This window comes from Magnolia sinica, chromosome 5 (genome assembly GCF_029962835.1).
Source record: "Magnolia sinica isolate HGM2019 chromosome 5, MsV1, whole genome shotgun sequence".
NCBI classification, from domain to species: Eukaryota; Viridiplantae; Streptophyta; class Magnoliopsida; order Magnoliales; family Magnoliaceae; genus Magnolia; species Magnolia sinica.
In genome coordinates, this window is record NC_080577.1 from 4,550,278 (window position 1) to 4,573,572 (window position 23,295).

The 23,295-nt window shown below is 40.0% G+C and overlaps 2 protein-coding genes across 9 annotated transcripts in view; both read right to left on the reverse strand.

Moving 5' to 3' along the window:
* Positions 1-1,306: 1,306 nt before the first annotated feature.
* Positions 1,307-7,555, reverse strand: LOC131245199 (protein DEFECTIVE IN MERISTEM SILENCING 3-like). Of its 3 annotated transcripts, none has more exons than XM_058244489.1 (8): positions 7,368-7,555; positions 5,479-5,630; positions 5,121-5,235; positions 4,233-4,470; positions 3,916-4,107; positions 3,402-3,722; positions 2,333-2,558; positions 1,307-1,608 (listed from the first exon to the last, which is right to left on the reverse strand). In XM_058244489.1, the coding sequence occupies exons 2-8, from the start codon at positions 5,578-5,580 to the stop codon at positions 1,582-1,584; spliced, it is 1,221 nt and encodes a 406-aa protein (XP_058100472.1). In that variant the 5' UTR covers positions 5,581-5,630; positions 7,368-7,555; the 3' UTR covers positions 1,307-1,581. The 3 variants fall into 3 exon arrangements, with proteins under 3 accessions (XP_058100472.1, XP_058100471.1, XP_058100473.1); XM_058244488.1 differs by lacking the exon at positions 7,368-7,555 and adding an exon at positions 5,996-6,255; XM_058244490.1 differs by lacking the exons at positions 3,402-3,722; positions 7,368-7,555 and adding an exon at positions 5,996-6,255.
* Positions 7,556-9,261: 1,706 nt separating this feature from the next.
* The window catches only part of LOC131245200 (structural maintenance of chromosomes flexible hinge domain-containing protein GMI1-like), a 139,034-nt gene continuing 125,000 nt past the window's right edge, over positions 9,262-23,295 (reverse strand). For all 6 annotated transcript variants that reach the window (XM_058244496.1, XM_058244495.1, XM_058244494.1 and 3 more), the window contains 8 exons: positions 17,310-17,395; positions 16,905-17,186; positions 16,608-16,778; positions 15,293-15,407; positions 14,609-14,825; positions 14,307-14,498; positions 13,725-14,045; positions 9,262-9,676 (listed from right to left, as the gene is read on the reverse strand). In XM_058244496.1, the coding sequence (XP_058100479.1) occupies positions 9,415-9,676; positions 13,725-14,045; positions 14,307-14,498; positions 14,609-14,825; positions 15,293-15,407; positions 16,608-16,778; positions 16,905-17,186; positions 17,310-17,395 (1,646 nt within the window). In that variant the 3' untranslated portion in view covers positions 9,262-9,414. The remainder of the gene's footprint in view (positions 9,677-13,724; positions 14,046-14,306; positions 14,499-14,608; positions 14,826-15,292; positions 15,408-16,607; positions 16,779-16,904; positions 17,187-17,309; positions 17,396-23,295) is intronic.

The following is a 23,295-nucleotide window of genomic DNA, read 5'->3' on the forward strand; positions in this document are numbered from 1 at the left end:
GTTTCAACGGTTGATGTTCAATCCCCATTTTTTCCTGTGGCCCATTTGAGCTTCGATCTGCCTTAATTTTTTGACATAAGCTGGCAAAACAAATGGATGGAGTGGATTTCTTACAAACATCACAGTAGGCCCCACTTAGCTTCCCACTGTTGGAACTTCCTGCGGTTGGGGTCATAGGCAATTCACTTCCTACATTAGCTCACGTGCCACATGCAAAAGTGTGAACGTAGCACGTGCCATAATCCTTTCCAGTCCAGGGTGTTCGACAAACAACACGAACGCCTGGGGAACAGCTTTTGTCGAACCAAAACGCTTATTTGATAGGGCTCTCCTGGTATGAGGAATGCCCCCCGCACATCTCTCGGATTGAATATTCCAACCTATTATTTATGCAATGTTTCTGTTGATGTTCAGACCAACATAGCTAAATCATCAAACAGTTGATATAATCCATGGAGAGCTTTTATTTGTTGACTTTCCACCAATAAGGTAAGACTCAGACTTGTCATATTAACGGTTCAGATCATTGGAAGATTACCCAGATTCAAATGCTAAAGCTGTATTGAAATACGCCAGGCTGTATTTGAGCAAACCTCTTTATGATTTTCATCTATTAACAAAAAATAGGGACATGGAACAATCCTCTGTTGACAGACGTGACCACCTTTCCTAGGACACCATTTATCCGGTATTTATTTTCATGTCAGAAATATAAGGCCCAGAGAGAAGTTTTATACTCTGTCAGTGTGTGTTTACGGTAAGCAGGCACTTAAAAACTACAGAGAAATTGCCTAGGCAGCATGCAAGTCAATTGAACTGCCCAAATATGTTTACCTGTTTTGGATGTATCATGAAGTAAGAGTTGAGCATATTTTACAAACTGATCCATAACTCAAGTGGTAGACTGAGTGAAGATAACCTCGTTTCAACACTGAGGTCTTGGCATTGATTCCCAAAGTGGGGTGTGAATGTATGCTACATTCCCAAAAAAGCACCCATGGTCAGTATTCAGTCCCTTTTGGGTTCAATGTCAACTACAGATTCTCTTTTTTCCCCTCTTAACATCTATTTGTACAACATCAACCGACGGAGCAGAACCTGGATATTCTAATTTGCCATATTTTGTCGAATCCCCCATCTGCAGGATGGCCCATCAGATCAATGGTTAGGAATACGGAACCATGGGGCCCATATGTTTGGCATCCTACATGTTGGCAAACTATATTTCCCATGGCGTGCAGGGAGCAATGATTTTCCTGTCTTTCAAACATTGGCAATCTTTCTCCAATGATGGTAAGCATGGAACTGACAAGAAAAACCTCTTAAAGGTGAGTTGGTGACAGCATTGGTTGATATAAACGATTTAAAAAGCAAAATAATGTAACAACACTGGTTGAGGTACACGATTTTAAAAGAAAAATAATGTAACAACACGGGTGATGGTGCAGGGAAACATACTCCATGAGAATAACCCCTTTGGACAACCTGCACGCAATATAAACAGCCAATGTCGCAGTTTACTTTGGGTTGTAGCAATCATCTGTGCAAAAGCTCATGCCATAGGTTCGTCTCTGCATGTTTCTATTTTCTTTCAGCCTTGACTTCGTTCTGCCCATTGTAACAAATCACAGGAATCAATCATCAGGTTACTCTGTTACTGAAATCATAAAGAGAGCAAGAAAAACAGAAGTACATCCAAGCTTGTGAAATCATCTATTATTTTTCTTTTAAAAAAAAGTGGCATCCAGCATTGTGGGGCCAACGTGGTATGTTTATGGCATCCAACACACCCAACAGGTTCATACTACCATGATGCACATAAGAAATAACAGTCGAGCCGATCCAATCATCAGGTAGGCCACAGATTACTCTTTGGTTTACGGGACTGAAGCAATGCTCCCCCTGGAAGTACAACTATCCTCTCTTAGGATTGCAGTCTAAGCATCCTTCATGAATGAGCAGAATACAAGTTTTGTCTTGGAGAACTCGATGCTCCCGACGCGAAAAGACTCAAGGCTCAACAAAGCCTCCAATCTATAATGCAAAAGCCATCACCTAAGGAGCGCAACAGATGTACAATGTGGATTTCACAGTCCTCACAGCAGGACCCTTTCTTTATTTGAAATGTCTTCCCATGTCCTTCAAATATCCAAAAGTCTCCGCCCCCAAGGAAATTACTCTCATTGTATATGTTATAGATAAAAAAAGCTGGTTACGTTCTCAAAGCGAATTCAAATTGGTGGTTCAACTAGCAAAATGGCCTTACCCTACTAAGGCATTAAAAGAATTTTAACAGTATCAAGACCACCAAAGATTATGCAAGATGCAGTACCTGAGTCACGTATGGCGAGGTCTCACCAAGGAACTTCACAAACTCTTGCCTTTTCAAGTCAAAGCTGTTTTTTGCATGGTTTAATAATGTCTCTTCCCTTTTTATGTCTTCGTCTATTCTTTCCTTCTCCCATTTCATAAGCTTGATCCTTTCTGCAGTTTCACCAATGTCCCCTGGTAGATTTGAATTTCCTAAGGTAATTGGAAACCTCACTTCCACGTCTTTCCTGAAAGTGATTGCAATTCATCAAGAGCGAACCCAATTTAATATTACATGATGAAATTAATGAAATAACATTATGATCACAAAAGAGCTTGAAGAAACCATGTTCATTGGCTTGCTGTCAGAAGTACATTCATGTGTACATAACAAAGACTTAAGCAGAAGAGCATATCCTTGCTACCATTGGAAGTACTCTCAGATCCCCAATTGGCCAAATTTGGCAGTGAGTTCACTTCTTTTTTAACTCACTGGTCGTTTGGGCCGCACAGAAAATGACATAAAGCTGTATGGGTTTCTTTTCTCTCTTAATAAATATATCTTCCCATAGATCTTGTCTTTGTATAGGGGACTCATATCCATTGCCTTGATGGATCTTATATTGGCTCACTTCTTTCTTAGTTTTATCAGCAATCTTGCATTGGTTTCTTTTTGCCCGCCTAATAAGTTACTAATAATTTTTTTTCAAACTAGTGGGTTATTAGTTTCTGCTTTTCAAAACCGAGAAACCAAATTCCACTCATTCCAACCATGAGTTGAAACAAGCGGAATTCCAGTAGTCAGAAATCTTTCTGCCACCCACGAGTCTCTTGATACTTCCAAATGTACCAATAGCTTTCCTACTACATACTTCAGCAGTTCAGCCGCATCTAGCATCAGAATGGCATTACTGTGATTCCTCATGACTGTAGGGTCATGGTATTCATCCCTACTCAACTAATGAGAACAAGGCACAGCCGACTTTAGTGTTGCCCTAGTATTGTATAGAGCCATAAACCAAAGAAACCAATCTCACTTCATCTCAAAAAAGGGAAGGAAAAAAAGGCAGTTAAAGAAACCTACTGCTTACCAGTTGCCAAGGTCAAAGACACCAGAACCTTTCATCATTCCGCCATCTAAAGAGATGGCACCATCACTTATACATGGGAGAGCAAGTTGCATATCAACTCTGGTTCTATATACTTGTAGGTGGGAGAAGAGATAATAAAACAGAGTCTCCCTAAGGCCATGCCCACTGGGAGTGAGACAAGATAGGTTAGTATTGTCCACATGGATCATATTAACAGCAAACCCTAGAAAGCCGGAGGGACACTCCCCACTTGGTAATCTTGGTTTCAGTAAAGCGAGTTTCTTTTGTGGGTCCTCGGCTACAAACTTGCCAGCATAAGGTCTGTAAAAAAGAAACTATATTACAGTTATTTCAAGGAATACCAGCCCCAAAAAATGACAGTATGGACCAAATAAATCTATCTTGAAGATGTATCAATTTTAAAATTTGGGAATCTTAATGATATGCGTTAAATTCAGTAACATTTGGCAAATACTTTTCATTTCAGAAAAAGAAAGCTATGTAAGGTTCTTACATTAAATCTTCAAGACAAATGACCCGAAAACGGCCGTCCATGGGCCTTCCAATGGACTGGCCTAGCCCATGAAGTCCGACACTCTTATCAATCCGACCTGCTTGATCATACAGTTCAAGAGCTTTAACACCTTCATACGTCTTGCATACAACTGCCAACATACTTTCCAATCCTAGATATTCAGAGAAAAACCTGGATATGGAAGTGTATGGGGGCTAGGTAAGTTAAAAAACTAAGTAATAACCAAATACAATATATCAATGACAGCTACAAAGTTCAGTTACTGAGAAGGAATGGAATTCAGTTTTCAAGCTAACCTGCTATGATTATCATCATTTACTTTGCCGAGAGTAGCTACTATACCCAACACATCCTTCGTCAGCGGCAGATTTGATGCTTGGGCTCCATGACGAGTTTTCAGCTGGCACAATATGCCAGCTGCTGTTTTCTCCTGCCGTAATATCTGTTCGATAGTGTTCTGCTCGGTGTGTACATGGTTAAGATTCTGACTTCCAGTGTCAGCTACAGTAGATGAGTGGTACTTTCCAAGACTAACTGAGTGAACAAGTTGTGTTAGCAGTGGATAAAAGACATGACACATGCAGGTCATATATCAAAGACAGCGGTTTGTTAAACATATACAGAGAGAAAACAAGCAGCTGGTAGCTGAGTCCTTACTCATGCCTCAGTGGTAGACTCACAAGAGTTTCAACACGAGGTCATGGGTTCTAGTGCCCACTGTGGTGAAATCCCACTGTGGTGTCAGTGCATGGGTGTGTGTGGGGTGTGAGTGCGTGTATTAAAAAAAGAAAAGAAAAAAGTAGCAGCATCTATAGCTGGGTCAGGGTTGCCCAAGCCCAAGCCAATAGAACAAGATCTTGGCCTGAGCTCAATGTGGGATCCTTAACAACGAAATAGGAAATAGATATTAAATGAAGAAAAAGAAAGGCAATGAAGTAGTAACTAGTTATATCATGTTGCACTTGCAGAGATGCAATCCTAGGGTAGCATCTAAATGACTCAACTTTCCTAGTGCATTAGATCGAAAGCCACACAGACCTCAAAAACAGAACAGAATAACAGATAGCCTATGGACTCCATTTCTGATTCTGCTTTTAGCTAGTTTCAACACCTTTCCTAATTCAAGATGGATCATAGACAAGACAATACAAGGACACCACACTAAAGAAAAGCAATAAGCTAACCTTGCATATCAAAAATGGATTCATCTAAGTTGTTTGTTTGAGTCTTCAGAAATTTCAGGTTGTCCTCATGATGCTTGATCTTTAATCCCAACTTTTGCAGATCGTCTTGAAGCATCTGCAAATTATTAAAGTTGATTATTGTTACGTGGGATTGAGACATTTTGAACTCAGGATCAGTTATTATCACATCAGGATGGTCTATTTACCATGGACTTTCATCAAAACGAATATTAGCAAACTTTAGCTCATGAAGTTCTAGAGATAACTAACATGGTATATAAAACATCCACAAAATGGAAATTTCTTGATGACATACATAAAAGAACAGATGCTCAAAGGCAACGCTGATCCCACAAACCTTGGAATGGCCCACAATTGTGTCTGCCTTATTAAGTGTGTCGTCCTGCATCTTGTTGGTTGCCTTTACACTGGCCACTTCAATGGGTAGGCTTTGGCTCATGATTTTGGAATAGATTACACCTTTATGTGAGAAAATGCCACCATCGGAAGCTGTAGTACAAGAGAATTCAGCATGAGAACATGTATTTCACGCACACCTCAAGCAGACCTTGCCAACAGTTTATCTAAGATGCAGTCCTATTCTATCCTTTGTAATGAAAGGATGGTACGGACAGATACAAACTCAGATAACTCTCTGTACCATGATACAGACTTTTGTATATATTTTTTGAAAAGTATTATACCAATATTTGTAGTGTATCAATAAATGAACTTATCATGATGCTTTCCTGACATCCCAACTTTGCTAATTTTGTATGTGCTTTTTTCATAGCTTCAAAATTCAGTGCATTGGTTTTTTGATTAGACACAAACCATGAAGAAATATACTGCCTGCAAGTGGATTAAAGATCAACCTTTACATGAATGGTCTCCTTTCTTCGCCTTCCTAGTGCAAACCCATGACGCTATTGTATCATTCATTTCAAGTACACCATTTAAACAACAAATTCCATTTTACCCCTCTTCAATCTCTAAGCGTTCAGTGGTCCTACCAAACATCATACATACGGGCCCCAACCAGATTGATCAAAATGGCCCACCAAGCTGTGTCAGCCTTCAATTGCCACTGCCCAAAACTAGCTTCGACCATCCAACAGAGAAATCTTTTCAGCAATTGAATGTGGACAATGGCCATTCTTTGCAACTTACACTAATCATTCCCAGAACACCCCACCTTAGAAATCAAATATTCCATGTTCCTTCTCCTTCTCTCTCCTCATGCTAGATGCATACATACAGACAAATACAGGTGTAAATGCATGCATACATGCAAGAGGTGTGCTCCAGTGGGAAACAGTACCAATGTAAGCTTACAGAGGTAATGGGTAGAAATGAGGCCCGTGCTGTCTGTGTATCACATCCAACTTGTCCATCATATGTATCCTCTCAGGTTACCCCCATAATCTGAAAATCATCTCAATCCCAAACTGTGGTGGGCCACAGTTTCGGGAACAAAATAGGAGGGGATGCTTACCCTTGATTTTCACCAGGGCTCACTTGAGTTGCAGAACAACCTGATTTTTGTCCTGACTCTTCATCCAGGGCAGACAAAGGGTCTGGACGGCCTGGATTCCCTACAAACAACATGGTGGACCCCCATGCAAATCAAGAGCAGGTGTGTCCCCTGTGCTGTGGCCCACCTGAGTTTTCATCTGGGCTGATTTTTTGGGACCTAGGGGTAACATGAGGCGATGCTTCTGATGGACGTGTCAAGCGTCCCGAATCACGTGGGTCCCACATCTGCCCAGTACACCAGAGCATGCGCCACTACACATTTACATGATTACATGCCACGATTGATGGATAATCTACTCCATCAATTTCCTCCCAACTTGAATGCATGGGTTGATGAAAGCATAGATCAGAAGATTGGGCATGGCCCCGGCATCGCCGGATTTCGGCTCCACCTCAAGGCCCACTGACCCGGTGGTCGGTCCTCAACTCAAGGTCGACTGCATTAACGGTCTGGGATCAAACCCTCTCAGCTTCAACAGCTTTCACCGTTAGATCCAAACCACGATGCCAGGCCCGCTGTAGCATGTTTACGGCCATCTGTCGCAGGCTCGGGCATATCCGGACCGTTGATCATGACATAGGCAGTAACTAAAAATTCTCAGAGTATGCAATGGAAGATTCTAGAATAGAAATGCAACGCCTTTGAATTCCCCCTTTTTTTTCTTTATCTTTTCACTTGTAGGAGAGGAAAAAGAGGTGCGAGTACATAACCTGAACCGGTGGAAGAGAGAATCGCAAGGCTCTGAAATGGTGGAGGTGTACAGAACTAAAATGGTACTGCGGGCATGGAAACACTGAAGAGAAGGAAAAACGAGGAGTGACTGGCGATAACCTATCCCTCTTCGGATTTTTACCACCAACTTCTTTAGGAGTCCGCCCACGCTTTTCGAAGATGAATTACCAAGATCCCTTCTGTATTTATATTCCTCAGAACTCGGGAGCGCTAAAGCGGGACGCGGATTGGGTACTAACCCGGCGGACCGAGCTCGGTACAGGCAGGTTCTCCAAGGGACCCACTGTGATGTATGAGAATTATCCACACCGTTCATCAAATTTTCTGTATTGTTTTAGGGAGTAAATCCAAAATTGAGAGATATTCAATGCTCAAGTGGACCACACCATAGGAAGTTATGCCTATCGTTGAAACCTCCTGGACCTACCGTGATGTTTATTTATCATCTAACGTATTCGTAAGGTTACATAGATCTGAACGAAAGAAAAACACAAATAACAACTTGATCCAGAACTTACGTAGGAAAAACGTTGGATCTGCTTCGTTTTTGGACTTGCACCCTAAAATGATGATAGGGCAAAATGGATGAACATTGAATAAAACTCGTACAAGTACCATGTGGGCCCCGCAATTTTTAACTTCGCCGCTCTTAAAGAAGAATTGTGGGCATTTTATTCATTACCAAAAAGAACCGGCAATTTCAATTTGAAGGCGTTGCTTGGTAAAATTAGAACTGCTGGGGACTTTGCAGTAAAAATCCCAACCTTTTTTTTTCATTTTCTCAGCGCGTCTCTCGTCTTGAAAATATTTGATCTTTTAAGGGCTAAAGTGGCAACAAATATTTGAAGAGCAGTAATCGGAGAACTGATCACATACATGCAACAGCACCACAATTCCACCAACAAGGCACTTGTGTAGGATCAGTACCATGAAAACAGTAGGGCCCACATGAAGATCTCCCTTACCTAAAATAAGTTTGACCCGGAACGGCCTCATTTTGTTCAACGTGATCTTCATGGTGGGGCCTACAGTTTTCACGGTACTCATTTCGTACACAAGTGGCATTTTATCTGGAAAAGATGGTAAGCCATCACAAAGTTGTGGAACCTTTTCTGTATTTGATAGTTGCCTGATTAAAGAGTTACATAATTCCCTGACAGTGTATGACGCTTGATAAGCGGGCATTCAGAAATTGTAGACGTGTCATGCATTAACTCAAGTTAAAGCTACTAAATTGTGGAACCCATAGGTGCCGAGTCACAGCCCTAAAACTAGATTGGTTAAACAATCATAACCTCTGATTTGTGGATACACGTCTCTGCCTATCATCCATCAAACTCCGCCGGAGTATCAAAACTCTCCTCTAAATAGAGAAAAGAAAAATATAAAAAATCACATCAAGTAGTTCTATAGAACTCATTTATCTTCCTTAAGTTGAATGGAATTTTTTATGTGAAATTTTATACGCATTTGATGCGTCGAAGCATTACGTTTTTCTTGAACACCAAAACAAACCACATTTTGAGTGGTCTAAATCGTTATTGGCAAGCTTATATTTATGATATTCCTTCACCATCCATCTCATGGTATGCAAATGAGTGGCTGTAGTCAGAATTACACAATTAAAACTTCTTACCACAGAAATTGTTTCTGAAAACAAATTTTAATCAACTTCTACATTCCAGGTTGCAAAATGGCACCCTAGAATTCATGCATGTCAGATGACAACAATGACAACAATGCCGAATGGTGCCAAGTTTACTGGGATGAAGATTTTCTCATTAATCCACAAAAATCGATTCAAATTCACATAGAATCAACACCCAAGGTAAAAGCATATATATTGCATATAAACATTTTTTTTTTTTAAAAAAGTATCCAAAAGGTGGCATGCATGTTGAGACTTCCTGTTTTCATTTTATAAAATCAGAATCCCATAATATATACAGAAATTATGCAACCACCACCAGATTCAAAAGCAACAGAACTGTACAAAACATACATATTTACGGCAAAATGCATTTCCTAGTTTTCAGCTATAAGTTGCTTTCTAGACTCCATAACCTCCTTTATGAAGGGTGCCTTCTCTTCCATAAATTTGCACAGCTGCTCTCTTCGCTTTCCAAATTTGTGGCGGGCTTTGGCAAGGGCGTTTGTCTCTTTCAATATTTCTGCACTTAGGGCTTCCATCTCAGCTTTCTTGTCAGTTATCTTCTTTACAACATCCAAGGTGTGCTGAGAGGACCGTAGAACTTCTGGCTCAACTGGAAATCTGATTTCTGGATCACTGAAACAGAAGGACAGTACCCAGAGTCAAAATGTCTCTGACATTACCCATGGAGAAGTGGAAGAAAGAAAACAGAAACATGTCTACCAAAGCTCAAGTAATTAATTTACATTCATACTATCAAGGAATGAATGATCCAAGGGTATAGAACAACATAAACCAACTTAACATTTCTACTCATCAATCATCACCACCATCTGATTAAAATTAAGGCAGCAACTTGGGTTCTGGTCAACCTGAACAAAACCTAAACCAACCCTAGTTCAGGTTGGGTTGTCAACATCAAATTGGATTGGGTTCGGGTTGATCAAATTCAGGTCGGGTTGGGTTAGTTTAGGGTTGAGTGCAGATGGTGGTGATGGGGCCTCACACCTCACTGCTGACTAATTCTCATCAGATGATGTTTGCATATGCCACCATAATCAGTGTCATGCACTATCCCCTCACTAAGATAAAACGCACGCTACTTTAATTTTTCAATTAAGAAAAATGATAACATAAAAACATTGCATGGTACAACAAGGAATTTGACCTTTAAATTCAGAGATTTGACATAAGATCTATATTAAAAAAGAGGAATTTATAGCTGAAATTCCTTATAGTACCATACAACAGTTGTATGTGATCATTCATGGAAAGGGCTTTCATGTAGCTTATATGAAGAACAACATTTATTACAGCACAAATGCCTAGATAAGATGAAGTGGATACCAGTGGCTAGAATGCCTTATTTACTAAAATTGAAAATTTCTAATTTCCTGATCGGGCATGTACTGAGCTCGAACATATTATTTCTATACTTCCTGACCCTAAAAAGTAAATGTTACTTGAAAGATGTGTCAAAAATATGAATCTAAAACTGTCAACCAGTTACAGCTCCTATGATCACTTTTCACATGTAAAAACATCACATGAATGCTAGAAGGTCATAGCCGACGACAAGATGAAATAATGGGAATCCCGCACCAGACGAAATAAAATACTGCCTATAGTTTGTCAACACTCCCAGCAAAAGTCAAGGACTATTTCTTGTGCTGAAGAGCTTGTCGGAACTTCAAAGACTGTCATGATGTGCTTCAAATGGTTTCCGTGAGAATATAAGAACCTATTTATTGTGTGAAGAAATGAATTGTAATCTCTCCCATGAGAACAATCCTCCAAATAAACAGCAGTTCATTCAATCTAAATGGACAATAGAATTTGATCCATGCTACTTCCATAACCTTTGAAACCAACCCACTTCAATTCCAAAAGCACCGGTTATTTCTCTCCTCCCATAAAGCCCAAATCCCAACCAACAAGACCAGTCTCCAAAGCATCTTTCGTTTCTTCCCAATCCCGCCCACACCACCCTCATTAACTAAGACTGAATTAGCACCAAGCAATGGGAATGTTTGCTTCCGAGGAAAATCTAGCTAGACTCGGAAACTCTTGGCAGAGTATCCTCCCACCCAACCAAACGACCTCCCAAAACTGAATCCCATTCCAACCCCTAAAGAGAATCCAATCCCCTCCTTGAATTTGCTCCCCACCCTGAACCGTCTTCCATAGCGTCGAGGCCCTGTAAAGAGAGATGTCTTTTGTCCACCACTTTTCCTTCTTGACCCAATACTTCTTCTTCTTCCTTTTTTATTTATTTATTGAAGGATGACAATTTATTAATGGGCAGAAAAACCACAAAAGGAATCTAAAGAAAAGAACGCAGAAAAGACTAGAGCACAAGCCCAATCTAAGCCAGAAAAACTACAACCACAAAGCTTGGCATTCACTGCAGCCCAACTGATAACCATAGATCTAGCTTTAAAGAAGACTCTCTTGGCATTCCTCAAGCCCTCTCTGAAACATCTACTGTTCCTTTCACCCCAAATGGACCATAACCCGCAGGGAGAGAGCCTCCAAACCACACAACCCACTGCCCCAATGCCTCCTCCATGCCACTGGCCAAAGAACTACACAATCGAATTAGGCATAACCCAGAGTACCCCAAAAGAATAATAATAATAAAAAAAAAGGGAACCTATCTTCCTTCGCAAAAGGGCATTGCAAAAAAAAAGAAAAGAAGACGAAGAACTGACTCATTTCTGAAACATAGCAGGCAAGCGCTGACAAGGATTAAGCCCCTCTTCTGCAAATTATCTTCCGTCAAGGTCCTCTCCCAACTGGCCAACCAAGCAAAAGCTGCCACCATAGAAGGAGCCCCACAACACCATAGAAATGCAAAGTAACTCTCTCGGCCCTGACCATACTTCCTAACTATCACCGCTCTACATAGCCAACCCTCTTCCATACCAAAGCTCTATAACCGTTTTCCTATCAATGCTTCATTCATAGACTCCCAACTTCTTTATACCTGCACCCTGCTTGGATACCTCCTCTCACGACAACAAACGGAAGCGGGAGGTTCGATAATGCTGCTTAGATGCCTAAAGCTTCTGGTCACTTCTAAATCATCTCTAATTTCAGTGGTAAATAATAATAATAAATAGGGGAAGATATGCGGAGTTTTACCAGAAAGAACCAAGAATCTCACCTCTAAGAGTTTCTAATCTCAAAAATTATTATTTTTTTATTCGACCGAGAAAAAACAAACCATCTCTAAATCATCCATACTTATGGCCTATGTTTACATAGCCTTGGTTGATATACCACTTAATAAAATAAAAGAAGACAATACTTGAAACCCTTAGGAATGCATTGTGGTTCCACTAAAACCAAATTTACCCCTTCTTGTTCGACATGCAATATGCGGTGTTAGTGCTTATCAGATTTTTGGCTGACAATCAAGACTTAGTCCACTACAGGGGATACCAAAAAAATATCGATATCGCTAATAACTGGAAATGAGGGGAAACATTGGGGAAACATGGGGAAAACAGTGGAAATTTTCAGTGAAACTTTAGCAGATGCTAAAATACACATATTTGCAAATTTATGAATATGAAAATTTTAAAAAGAATGCATACATAATAAGTTTCCATTTAATGGAGGCCAAAAAGCATGTGGTGTCATCCAAACATTCATCAATATTTCAAAATATTGACAACACACGATATTTCACCAAGAAATCGTTGCCAGTTGGAAAGGAAATGAAAGATTATGGTCTTGATATCACACATGTTGCGATAACGATAATATCACGATATAATCGATATTATTATTGATAAATTGAACATTGCATACAACCATGCACCCATATAAAAATTGAAATGGAAAAAATTTTTAATAAACAAAATTTTGGCGATATTGATATGTAGGCGATGTTATCAAAATATCGTTGATACACTGGTGATACAAGCAACACCTGGAATTTATACAGTTGATATTAGTGTTAGATTGGCAATATCAATACATTAGCAATATAAGTGAGACCTAGAATTTACATAGTAAAAAATATTGGCGATACTTAGAGATACATCGCCGATACTTGGAATTTTTGATACTACCATTGTCATCAGTATCATTACTAGTGTTATCAGTATCGTCGAGCTGGAGATACAGATAATATCGGGGATATTTTGATAATGTCGGGGATACTTCGAACAATGATGTCAACTGCCACTTAAATACTTCATCCACACACAAATATACTACCTTAGGGGCTGTATGATTTATACAAAGCCTCCTTCTTTCTTGTACGATTTGTGTATAAACACTAACATCTTTATTCTAACAGACTGGTGAGTCCACAGTTGTTTACTCTCTCAGACATTTGATTGGATCTGTTGGTCCCGCAATCCAATCGTATGGTGAATCTTGGTCTGCATTCCATCAGCCAGCAGTGCAGTCCAATAGTGGATCCAGATTGTTGATCCAAATACTGTATTATATTATAATTTCAACACCTTGTGTATGGAGTTCAACTGGGAAACTAGCAACTGTTATCACATTCAATGAGATGATTGTGTGATTCATATGACACAGATCATACAAATTTTGAAGTCCTGTTAAGAAATATTTGTCAAACATATTTGGAAAACAGAATTCCTTGTCATGAAAATGACATTGCAAAAAAAAAAGAAAAAAAAGGAACCGCTTCGGATGTGCTTACCAATTTCCTAGGACAACAAGGATGCCATTTCCTCTCTTAATTCCACCGTCCAAAGAGATGGCCCCAGACTTTATACAAGCATTGGCCTCTTGCATGTCTGCCCTTGTTTCATAAACTTGGACCTCACCAAAAAGAAGATAGAATAAGGTTTCCCGAAGCCCATAGCCAGCAGCAGTCGTAATATGCATATTCATGTTTAGATTGATCATATTAACTGCATAACCTAGGAATCCATGTGGTGTCCTCCCAGATGGTAACAGTGGAACTGGCAAGGCCAGTTTCCTTTGGCGATCATTGCCTGTAATGTCTCCACTGTACGGCCTAGCATGGAAAAGTAGTCACCTTTAGAGTACAAAGTTTATAGAAATAAGGAAATGCAACAAATGCTGACTACAATAGTTAAACTGGCATCAATCATTCATGGCAGAAAGTACTGGTTTTTCTTGACAGAAAGCACACTACCTGGGGAATGAAATGTTTGTGCAAACAGTGGCATGTGCATGTGAGAGAGCATGGTGTCGGTGTGTGCATGAGCACAAGTGAGTGTACCCGTTTATGGAATTTAAATGCTTTCTAAACTACCTTATGTCTTCCAGACATATAACACGAAACCGGCCATTTATAGTTTTCTCCGAGGCGGATGCTGCTTCATGAAGTGAACAGCTCCAGTCTATTTCTCCTTTCTCAACATACTTTTCTAAAGCACTTACAGCTTCATTGGACTTGCAGACTACCGCAAGCATATAATCTTCACCCAAATATTCTGCAAATATCCTGCAAAAAGTCATACTCAAATGTAAATCACACACCGGATCAAAATTATTAGTTGTTTCGTGAATATTGAGTATAATGTGCAGTAGTGAAATGGCTGCCAGAAGGTTTACCTACTAAGTCTATAGCTGTTTACTGTTCCAAGAAGAGCGACAACGCCGATTACATCTTGCACATACTGTTTTTCTGGTTCTCGAATCTGAATGGTCTTTAATAAATTACAGAATACAGCAACAACGTCATCACCTTTGCCTTCAATCCTTTTCACTACTAGGTCTTTTGCATCCATCACATGGTCAAATGGACTGAAGGATAGAGGCTCCATCAAAACTGGCAAGTTCGTCACAATTTCATGTTCACTTTGAGTCAGTTTGCTAATTGATTTCCATCTTAATCATGTTGCTAATGATATCCTAAAGAGAATTATAAAAATGACCCCTGATTTAATAAAATGTGAAAACAATGATCCACTACATAATACTCATCATTGTTTGGAAGTACTAGCTTCCAAAAGGAAATAAAACCTTGAATGTTTCATCAAATGGATGAAACCTGCTCACCAGTTGCCAATAACAAGACTGTGTCTTACCATAATTAGGAAGCATTTTGTGTTTCACCATATTATAATGAAAAAAAGTGTCTTTATAACTTCACTACATTATAACAAAAAGAGTGTCTTCATAACATCATTAGCGGTATAAATCAGGAACACCTTTGTAATTCTCCATAACTTGATATCCATCACCAAAGAAGGGAAAAATATTAATGAAAGAAAATCTCTTAATGAGTTTCAGAACCTTCCAAATCATATATTTCTCGTGCAATTGCTGTCTTCCGATCATTGAGCAGTTTCAGCTTGTTTTCAATGCTTCCAATCTGTACCCCAACTTTAGCAAGACCTCTATCAAGTTTCTGCAGAAAAGAACACACGGAAGATTGAGCATAGTTTGAGTGCAGAAAGAACAAAGGATGATGGAACAAGCTACACTTCGTATGGTTGGTTCCTATATGCAAAAATTCATATTTTAAATAAAATTGTCTCAATATATATATATATATATATATATATATATATTACTAAATTTCAAAGGATAGACCAATGGAATCCTAACATCATATATGCCCACCAAGTTACCAATCCATCACTTCACATTGGTTTATATATGTATATATATGTATATATACACATATATATACATATATAAACCAATGTGAAGTGATGGATTGGTAACTTGGTGGGCATATATGATGTTAGGATTCCATTGGTCTATCCTTTGAAATTTAGTGAGGTGAAACCAAATTACGATTTACAATAAACACACTTTTGGAATTGCTTCCAAGATTTGAGAGCACATTATTGAATCATTGATGAACTTTAGTAAATAAAGTACCCCAGTTCAGTTATTATTCGTGGAACCATGTCTAAGCTAATGACAGCCCTGAAAGCTATGATAAAGATGTTCAAGACCATAGCAACCAAGACAAATCTACTATCTAGAAATTAAATGCTTTATAATTTTTATTTTATTATTATTATTATTATTTTAAAGAAAACAACGTGGAGTTGACAATTAGTGGAAGGAAGGATTCTTTTTTTTTTCTTTTTTCTTTTTTTTCTTTTTTTTTTAAATTTTAAATTTTAATGACATCAAGGTGTCCCCGCCACATTTTGAGGTGAGACTATTCCTTGCAGATGCATGCAATCACTAGAAAACCACGTCCATCAGGTAATCCCGGGAAGGGGAATCGAACTCGTGTCTGTGAGGAGCACACCCACGATGCTTGCCGTTCACCCAAACCCGGTGCGGGTTTTGGCCATTTTAACTATCAAGCTTTCTAAGATATAATGTAACATTCATTGGAAAGGGCAAAGGCTAATTCACAGCCTCTTCACCTAATGCATCCATTGTATATTTGGCTCATCTCAAACAGCACGCGTGAAACGCTTAGCCTACCAGGATTTATTCATGAAGCTGGGTAAGATATCAGATGTTTTGTTCATGAAGCTGGGGTATTAGGAAAATGCTTAATAAATTCATTGCCGTTCACTTTCAGAGACAGAAATCCCATTCTAAATTAGTACCTAGCATTTCAAGCAAAAGTTTAGCCTACCTTCCCATCTTCAAAGAGAGATGCCACCAAGGCATGTGCATGCTTAGGATCAAAGACATATGTATCTTGGAGAAGCAACATCCTTCCATCGGAACATTGAGAATGGACTATGGGAGTGCTTGGCTCAGTTAGGGTGGCCAGCTCCAATTTCGGGGCCCGAATAACTAAAATCTGCATAACATGGAATTGCAAGTTAGCAATCAGAAGAAGAAAAAAAAAAAAGAAGAAAAAAAAGAGAAAAGAATCCTTGCCACATAGATGACAGAAAATAAACTGATTCTAGAAGTAGCTTGCAACCTTAACACTAGTTCGAAGCACTGGGTGATGAGAATGGGAAGCCACAAACTGGAAGTCCCCTTCTTCTCGAGGAACAGGAATTGAAGGCACGGTGCACTTCCCACGTCGGAAAGTATACCGAATTGTGCTGTCGATTTGCGATGATTCTGATGTTAATGTAAGTGCATGAAATTGATCATGTGTTGGTTCATCATGTATCCCTTCATCAACTCTGCCCTCGGAATCAAAAACTTCAAAGACAATATTTTCAAGCTGGGAAGCAGCAATGCAATGGCTAGGTACCTGAAATGAAACAAATGCCAGAAAGGAATGGACTGTAGATTACTAAAACGTATCCATGTTATTCCATAGAGAGAACCCCACACTAATGAATGACAGGAAATAAGAGGGAAACCAATTACCAACCTGAGACACCATTCTCAACTCTCTTTTAGCAATTTGAAACTCTTCCTTCAATAATATTTTCCCACCAAATGAAACAGAAAGATGCACTGTATCGGAGTACACAATTAGAGGCATTGAACTGGATAACCAAAGGATATAATTTACTAACATAAGAGAATGCATGTGCCTCTAAACGATATGACTGTTTGCAAAGGGCCATTTTTCCGTGGCATTGCAACAGGGCCAGATGTACCCAGCCTCTAAAGCATAGGCATATGACTCTCCATGTTCGACTATGATGCCTATGTGACAGAATAAGGCTAGATTTGTAATCGACTAACATAAAAGAATGCATGCCTTTTCTTGTATACTCCTCTTAAGGATAAAATTGTTTGAATAAGACTATATTTCTGTTACATTGCAACAGGGCCAGAAGTACATGATGAGGACATCCAAGCACCATATCGAGTATATCTAATGGGGACATCACGCGCACACACACGCCCCCCCTACGCACGTACGCAAGGAGGAGGAGGGCCCTACTGTCGATCCGGATCAATGACGATGTCCAAAGAGGGCCTCCTAATTAAAAGACTGAGTATTGATTCGTTGGAATGGGTCCGATAGTCAAGTCAAGCCCATCATGGGTTCTCATGATCATGTCCCACTAGTCTGATTAATCTCATATTTTAGGTCTTGCTTATTAATGTTATTTAGAATATCATGGACGGTTTAGATTGCTTTGATTAGTTGTTATTTTTTATTACTTCGTCGCTAAGTAATAGGTTGTGCACATGATGCGAGTTTTGAGGTATAGGGTTTTACTATAAATAGGCACCCCTTGTAGTCTTTCTAATTCATTGAAGTTTAATGAAAATTCATTCATTTTTTCTACTCCTCTGAGTTCTTGAGTTGTGGAAATTCAATTGGGTGTGAAGCCCTCCCTTCATCGAAGGGCCGACTACCGTGGTGCGAAGCCACATCTATCCCGATTCGCCCCCATCCTCTACCATCCCTATTTTTCAACTCCTATAATCATCTACACTTCGAATTCGTTCTCTATCGCCACAATTCTTCTCCCTACAGCAGAATTTCAAAATCTGACCCTACAAGAGGGCTGAAACTTCGACGGAGCACCACGCCCAGACCACACGTCGGATCGTCCTAAAAATTGGGGATTTTGGAGTCCTCCCTCCTCCCCTAGCCGACCAGACCCTAAAAGTCGGTTCTCGGAATCGGGGCTCGCTCGCATGTGCGGTCAGGCTCCTGCGCACGTGCGTCAGGCCTGGCCCGCTGTCCGCACGTGTGGACTATCGCCAGGTTCAGATTTCCTACTTATTTCATCCCTCTCATACCTATTTTCCATAACTCCAACCCTATATTGCATTATTTTCAATTTGTTTGTCCTTTTCTTACCCTAGGGTTCTCAGAACATAAACTAGTGAATCCCTTGGATTAGGGACAAATCGTTGTGCATGTGTGGATGAGTTTTACTTCCCTTTGAGTATCGTTTGGTTCATAATTTTTATTGATCCAGCCCTAGCATGTGTAGCCCTGGACCCGCACAGATTCCCCTTGCTTGAATGTTTGAACTTTTGTGTGGGATGTGGAAATTTTATGTGAATGTTTCTGAATTAGTTTGATCTAAAGCCTGAGATCTTGCATATCATAGTTAATTTTCATGTCCTGCATCAATATCAAAGGAGTGGACGAGCTGTGACCCATGCCTCGGTTTCTCTATGGCTAGATGATCACAACTCTAGATCGTAGGTGCATAGAAGACCTCACATGCATATTTGGTGCATCGTTGAAGATCCTACATTGGGGATATGTATGTGGGCTACTATTTAGGAGCATAGACATACGTTTTACATGTGGAGACAAGTTTTTCGCCTTAGCTAGGGGTAATTTTATATTTGTTAGAGAGTTAGGGGGTTGTCTTATTCTGATTTCACAGTAGGAAGTAATTAGGATCCTTATTGAGAGACATCTTTTTGTAAAAGTCCCAACTATTTAAGGGTTATGGGAGCCCTAATTTGGGGATGCTATGATTATTATGAATGAGATTTCTCCGCTAGGGTATTTCTCCTTACAATTTCTTGTGATTGGAGTGATGTGATGCCATGGTGTGAAGCCATTAATCCATTTTTTCCCACATTTTTCAACCCATTTCCAAAATATTCATCCTTACTAAAACCCAATACAAACCAAATCAAAACCTAACCTAAACCTACACCTTCTCCTTCCCCCGACTTGTGAACAATGCCGTGAATAGTGATTTCTCACTTCAATTCCCCTTTTCTTATATTTTCGTAACTTTTAAACCCCAAGTTCCTAAATCTCCAATCCCAAACCCTTAACCTAATTCCCAATTAATCCAAACCTAGAATACTGGACCCTTGATGGACATATGTGAATCCCCTTGAATGTAGATCAATCCCCATGCTATAAATGGAAATCCCATATTCCATTGGGCCTATTTCTCTTTGATCTATATTTTTAAGGACCTATATTGCAGGATTGAATTTAGTTCTTGGATCTAAACATAGATGCTTACTTGAGTACCTTTTATATTTGTGGTAGATTATATATTTTTTATATTTTCCCATTATATGATAATCCATTGATTAATCTCATGACATCATTTTAGCTTAGTCTCACATCCTGCATCAAATTTTGATACAAGAGCCTAAGTTAGCATAGGGTTAGTGTGTCCGTCAGATTAGCGTCTAGGGTTTACACATTGTCGCGTTTCAAGTTAGTAGCCTTCCATTTTCATCATATTGTATTTAGGATTTTAGTGGTTAGTTCTCCCTAATTAGCGTGTCTAGTGTATCCCTACCCATAGTGGGCGTGGTTTTGGTCTACACCCCATAATGAACTCGGAACAACTTACTGAAGCCCTCAATCTTATCAACCACCGTTTGCAGTCATCGAGGCCCAAAGTAGAACCACCGGTAACCAACTAGCAGCCTCCAGGAACGAGACCAACTCGTATGAACCAGTTGGAAGTGTCCCTCCAGACAAACCCCAACAATGGGAAAAATGCTCAATCTTAAACAAGAGGTGAGTTGGAGAAAACCAAGTTCAAGAAGAGCGTGAAGATTGAGGCCTCAAGTTATGACAGTCGCTTGGACCCCAAGGCCTTCCTTAATTGGCTTGCGGACATGGATCATTATTTCGAGTAGTACAATATGTCTGATCGCCGTCGGGTGAGGTTTGCCAAGTTGCTTTGGACGAATGTAGAGTAGAAGGTGAAAAGGTCTGGAGATGACCCAGTCTCACTGTGGATCGAGATGAAAGAGATTTTGAAAGAAAAACACATTCCCTTCTCATACCGCTAGAAGCTTTTGGATCAATAGCAATCTTTTCGACAAGGATCAATGCCCGAGGGTGAGTACATCGCCAAGTTTAAGAATACATGATGTGTAGTCACATCGAGGATGACCCATTAGTGACCCTTTCCCGTCTTAGAATGGGCCTTCGACTCGAGCTTCAACAAGAGCTCATTCCTCACAACGTGAACACCCTAGAGCATGCCTATCAAGTGGTGCAAGAGGTTGAGGGGTATTTGAAACAGCAACTTGTGAGGCGATTCGACTCTCGTGAATCCAAAGTCAAGGCCACTCCCCAGGGAGCTAAGCCTAGTTCTGGGAGCCAATCTAAAACCACTACCAGTACTGAAGGTAAAGGTCTAGCTAGTACCAGTTCGAGGGGAGGTGAGCAAAAGCGGTGTTACAATTGCGAAGGATATTGTCATTTCGCATACCGGTGTCCTGAGAAAGAGAAAGGCAAGGCCCTCATAATTAGCGAGTATGATGAAGATGTTGATGAACGGGGTGATTGTGAAGAAGAAGAATATTAGCCTAAAATTGGTGCTAGTGATGAAGTAGTTGGAGGAGTTGAGAACATGACACTTGGAGTTATAAGATGCGCCTTAGCCAAGGCTAAAGAGAGATGATTGCTGCAAGAATTCAATTTTCTACACTTACGTCAAGTGTGATGACAAAAACTGCAAGGTAATAATTGATAGTGGCAGTTGCACCAACGAGGTCTCCATCAGCGCCGTGTCTTGTTTGGGTTAGAAACTCGTTCCTCACCCTCAACCCTATAGAGTTTCAAGGGTTCAAGTTTCTCAACAGTGTCTCATTCCCATTAAGTTTGTTTCCTATAAAGACACGTTGTAGTGTGATGTCTTGCCTATAGATGCATGCCATATCATTTTGGGTAGACCTTGGTTGTATGATCGTGATGTGACACTATTCAACTGTTCAAATATGTGTTCATTTATGTATGAAGGTAAAAAGATAAAGTTAAATCCTCTTCTGCCCGAAAGCACCCCGAAGAAGAAAGAGAAGATCAAGAAGGTGGCCCCAAAGATGTGAGGAGATCCTAGCGTAAATCTCTCCACATTATAAATACCATAGAATTTGAAAAGGTGACTAAAGCTAATTCAATGGTGTATGCTCTCGTGGTAAGAGATGTCACACCCGAGGTTAGTGTAGAGAGGCCACACGAACTAAATCCATTGTTGGAGTTTAGAGATGTTTTCCCTAAGGATCTACCTCATGAGCTTCTACCCATGCTAGACATTCAGCATGCCATTGATATTGTCCCCAAGTCGACTTTGTCAAACCTTCCTCACTATCGAATGAACTCCACGGAGCATGTGGAGTTGAAGAGACAAGTTGATGAGCTTCTAAAGAAAGGGTTCATTCATGAGAGTTTGAGTCCGTGTGCCATGACAACCCTCCTCACGCCTAAGAAAGATGACACTTGGCGCACATGTGTGGACGGTCGGACCATCAACAAGATCACGGTCAAGTATTGGTTTCCTATACCGCTCTTAACGACATGTTGGACATGATGGCTAGTGCCACAATCTTTTTCAAGATTGATCTCAAAAGCGGGTATCATCAGATATGTATTTGCTCATGAGATGAATGGAAAACAACCTTCAAGACGAAAGATGGGTTATATGAGTGGTTAGTCAAGCCTTTTGGCTTGACCAATGCTCCGAGTACGTTTATGAGAGTGATGACCCTGATGTTGAGACCCTTTATAGGTAAGTTCCTGGTGGTATACTTAGATAACATCCTTATTTATAGTACCTCCAAGGTACAACATCTCCACCATTTGAGACATGTTTGCAGGGCCCTTTAAGACAAAAAATTGTATGCCAACCTGAAGAAGTGTTCTTTCATGTCTAACAAAGTTATCTTCTTAGGGTTCATTATTTCATCGGAGGGTATGTCTGCAGACCCTGAGAAAAGCAAGGCCATAATAAGTTAGCCTGAACCGCAGAACATCTAAGAGGTGCATAGCTTCCACAGTTTAACAACCTTTTATAGGTTGTTCATTTAAGGCTTTATTTTCATTATGGCTCCCATCACGGATTGCATTAAGAATGGAGATATCAAATGGACTAATGCAGCCTCCGAAGCGTTCAAAGAGATTAAATGCAAGATGATTAAGGCTCATGTCACGCGCCTTCCTGACTTTTCTAATGTCTTCGAGGTTGCGTGTGACACATCTGGTATAAATATATGTGTACTTAGCCAGGAAGGGCACCCTGTCGCTTATTTTAGTGAAAAGTTGAATAAGGGGAAGTAACGACATTCTACCTATAACAAGGAATTTTATGGGGTAGTTTAATCCCGCGACATTGGCGACATTATTTACTACTGCAAGAGTTTGTATTGTTTTCTGACCACGAGGCTTTACAATACCTCGACACTCAAAAGAAATTAAACCCAAGGCATGCCACATGGGTTAAGTTTCTCTAGGAGTATACTTATGTTTTGAAACAAAGCCAGGGTCGAGAATAAACTTGTTGATGCCCTCAGTCGTAGAGTAGCGTTACTCAAGTCCATGAGCGTAGAAGTCATTGGGTTTGAGCAATTAAAAAAAGAATATCCAGCGTGACCAGATTTTGGGAAGATATACACCACTTTTCAGTGATCCGTCACGTAGTGATAATTAGTTTGTCGTGATTAATGAGTACCTA

Bases quoted from the DNA above. Each gene is read 5' to 3' on its own strand.
- LOC131245199 (XM_058244488.1), bottom strand. From the start codon at position 6,062: ATGAATGATACAATAGCGTCATGGGTTTGCACTAGGAAGGCGAAGAAA. The intron at 5,631-5,995 runs GTTGATCTTTAA...CTTGTACTACAG, and splicing joins AGGAGACCATTCATGTAAAG to CTTCCGATGGTGGCATTTTC. The intron at 1,609-2,332 runs GTACTGCATCTT...TACAATGGGCAG, and splicing joins CCTCGCCATACGTGACTCAG to AACGAAGTCAAGGCTGAAAG.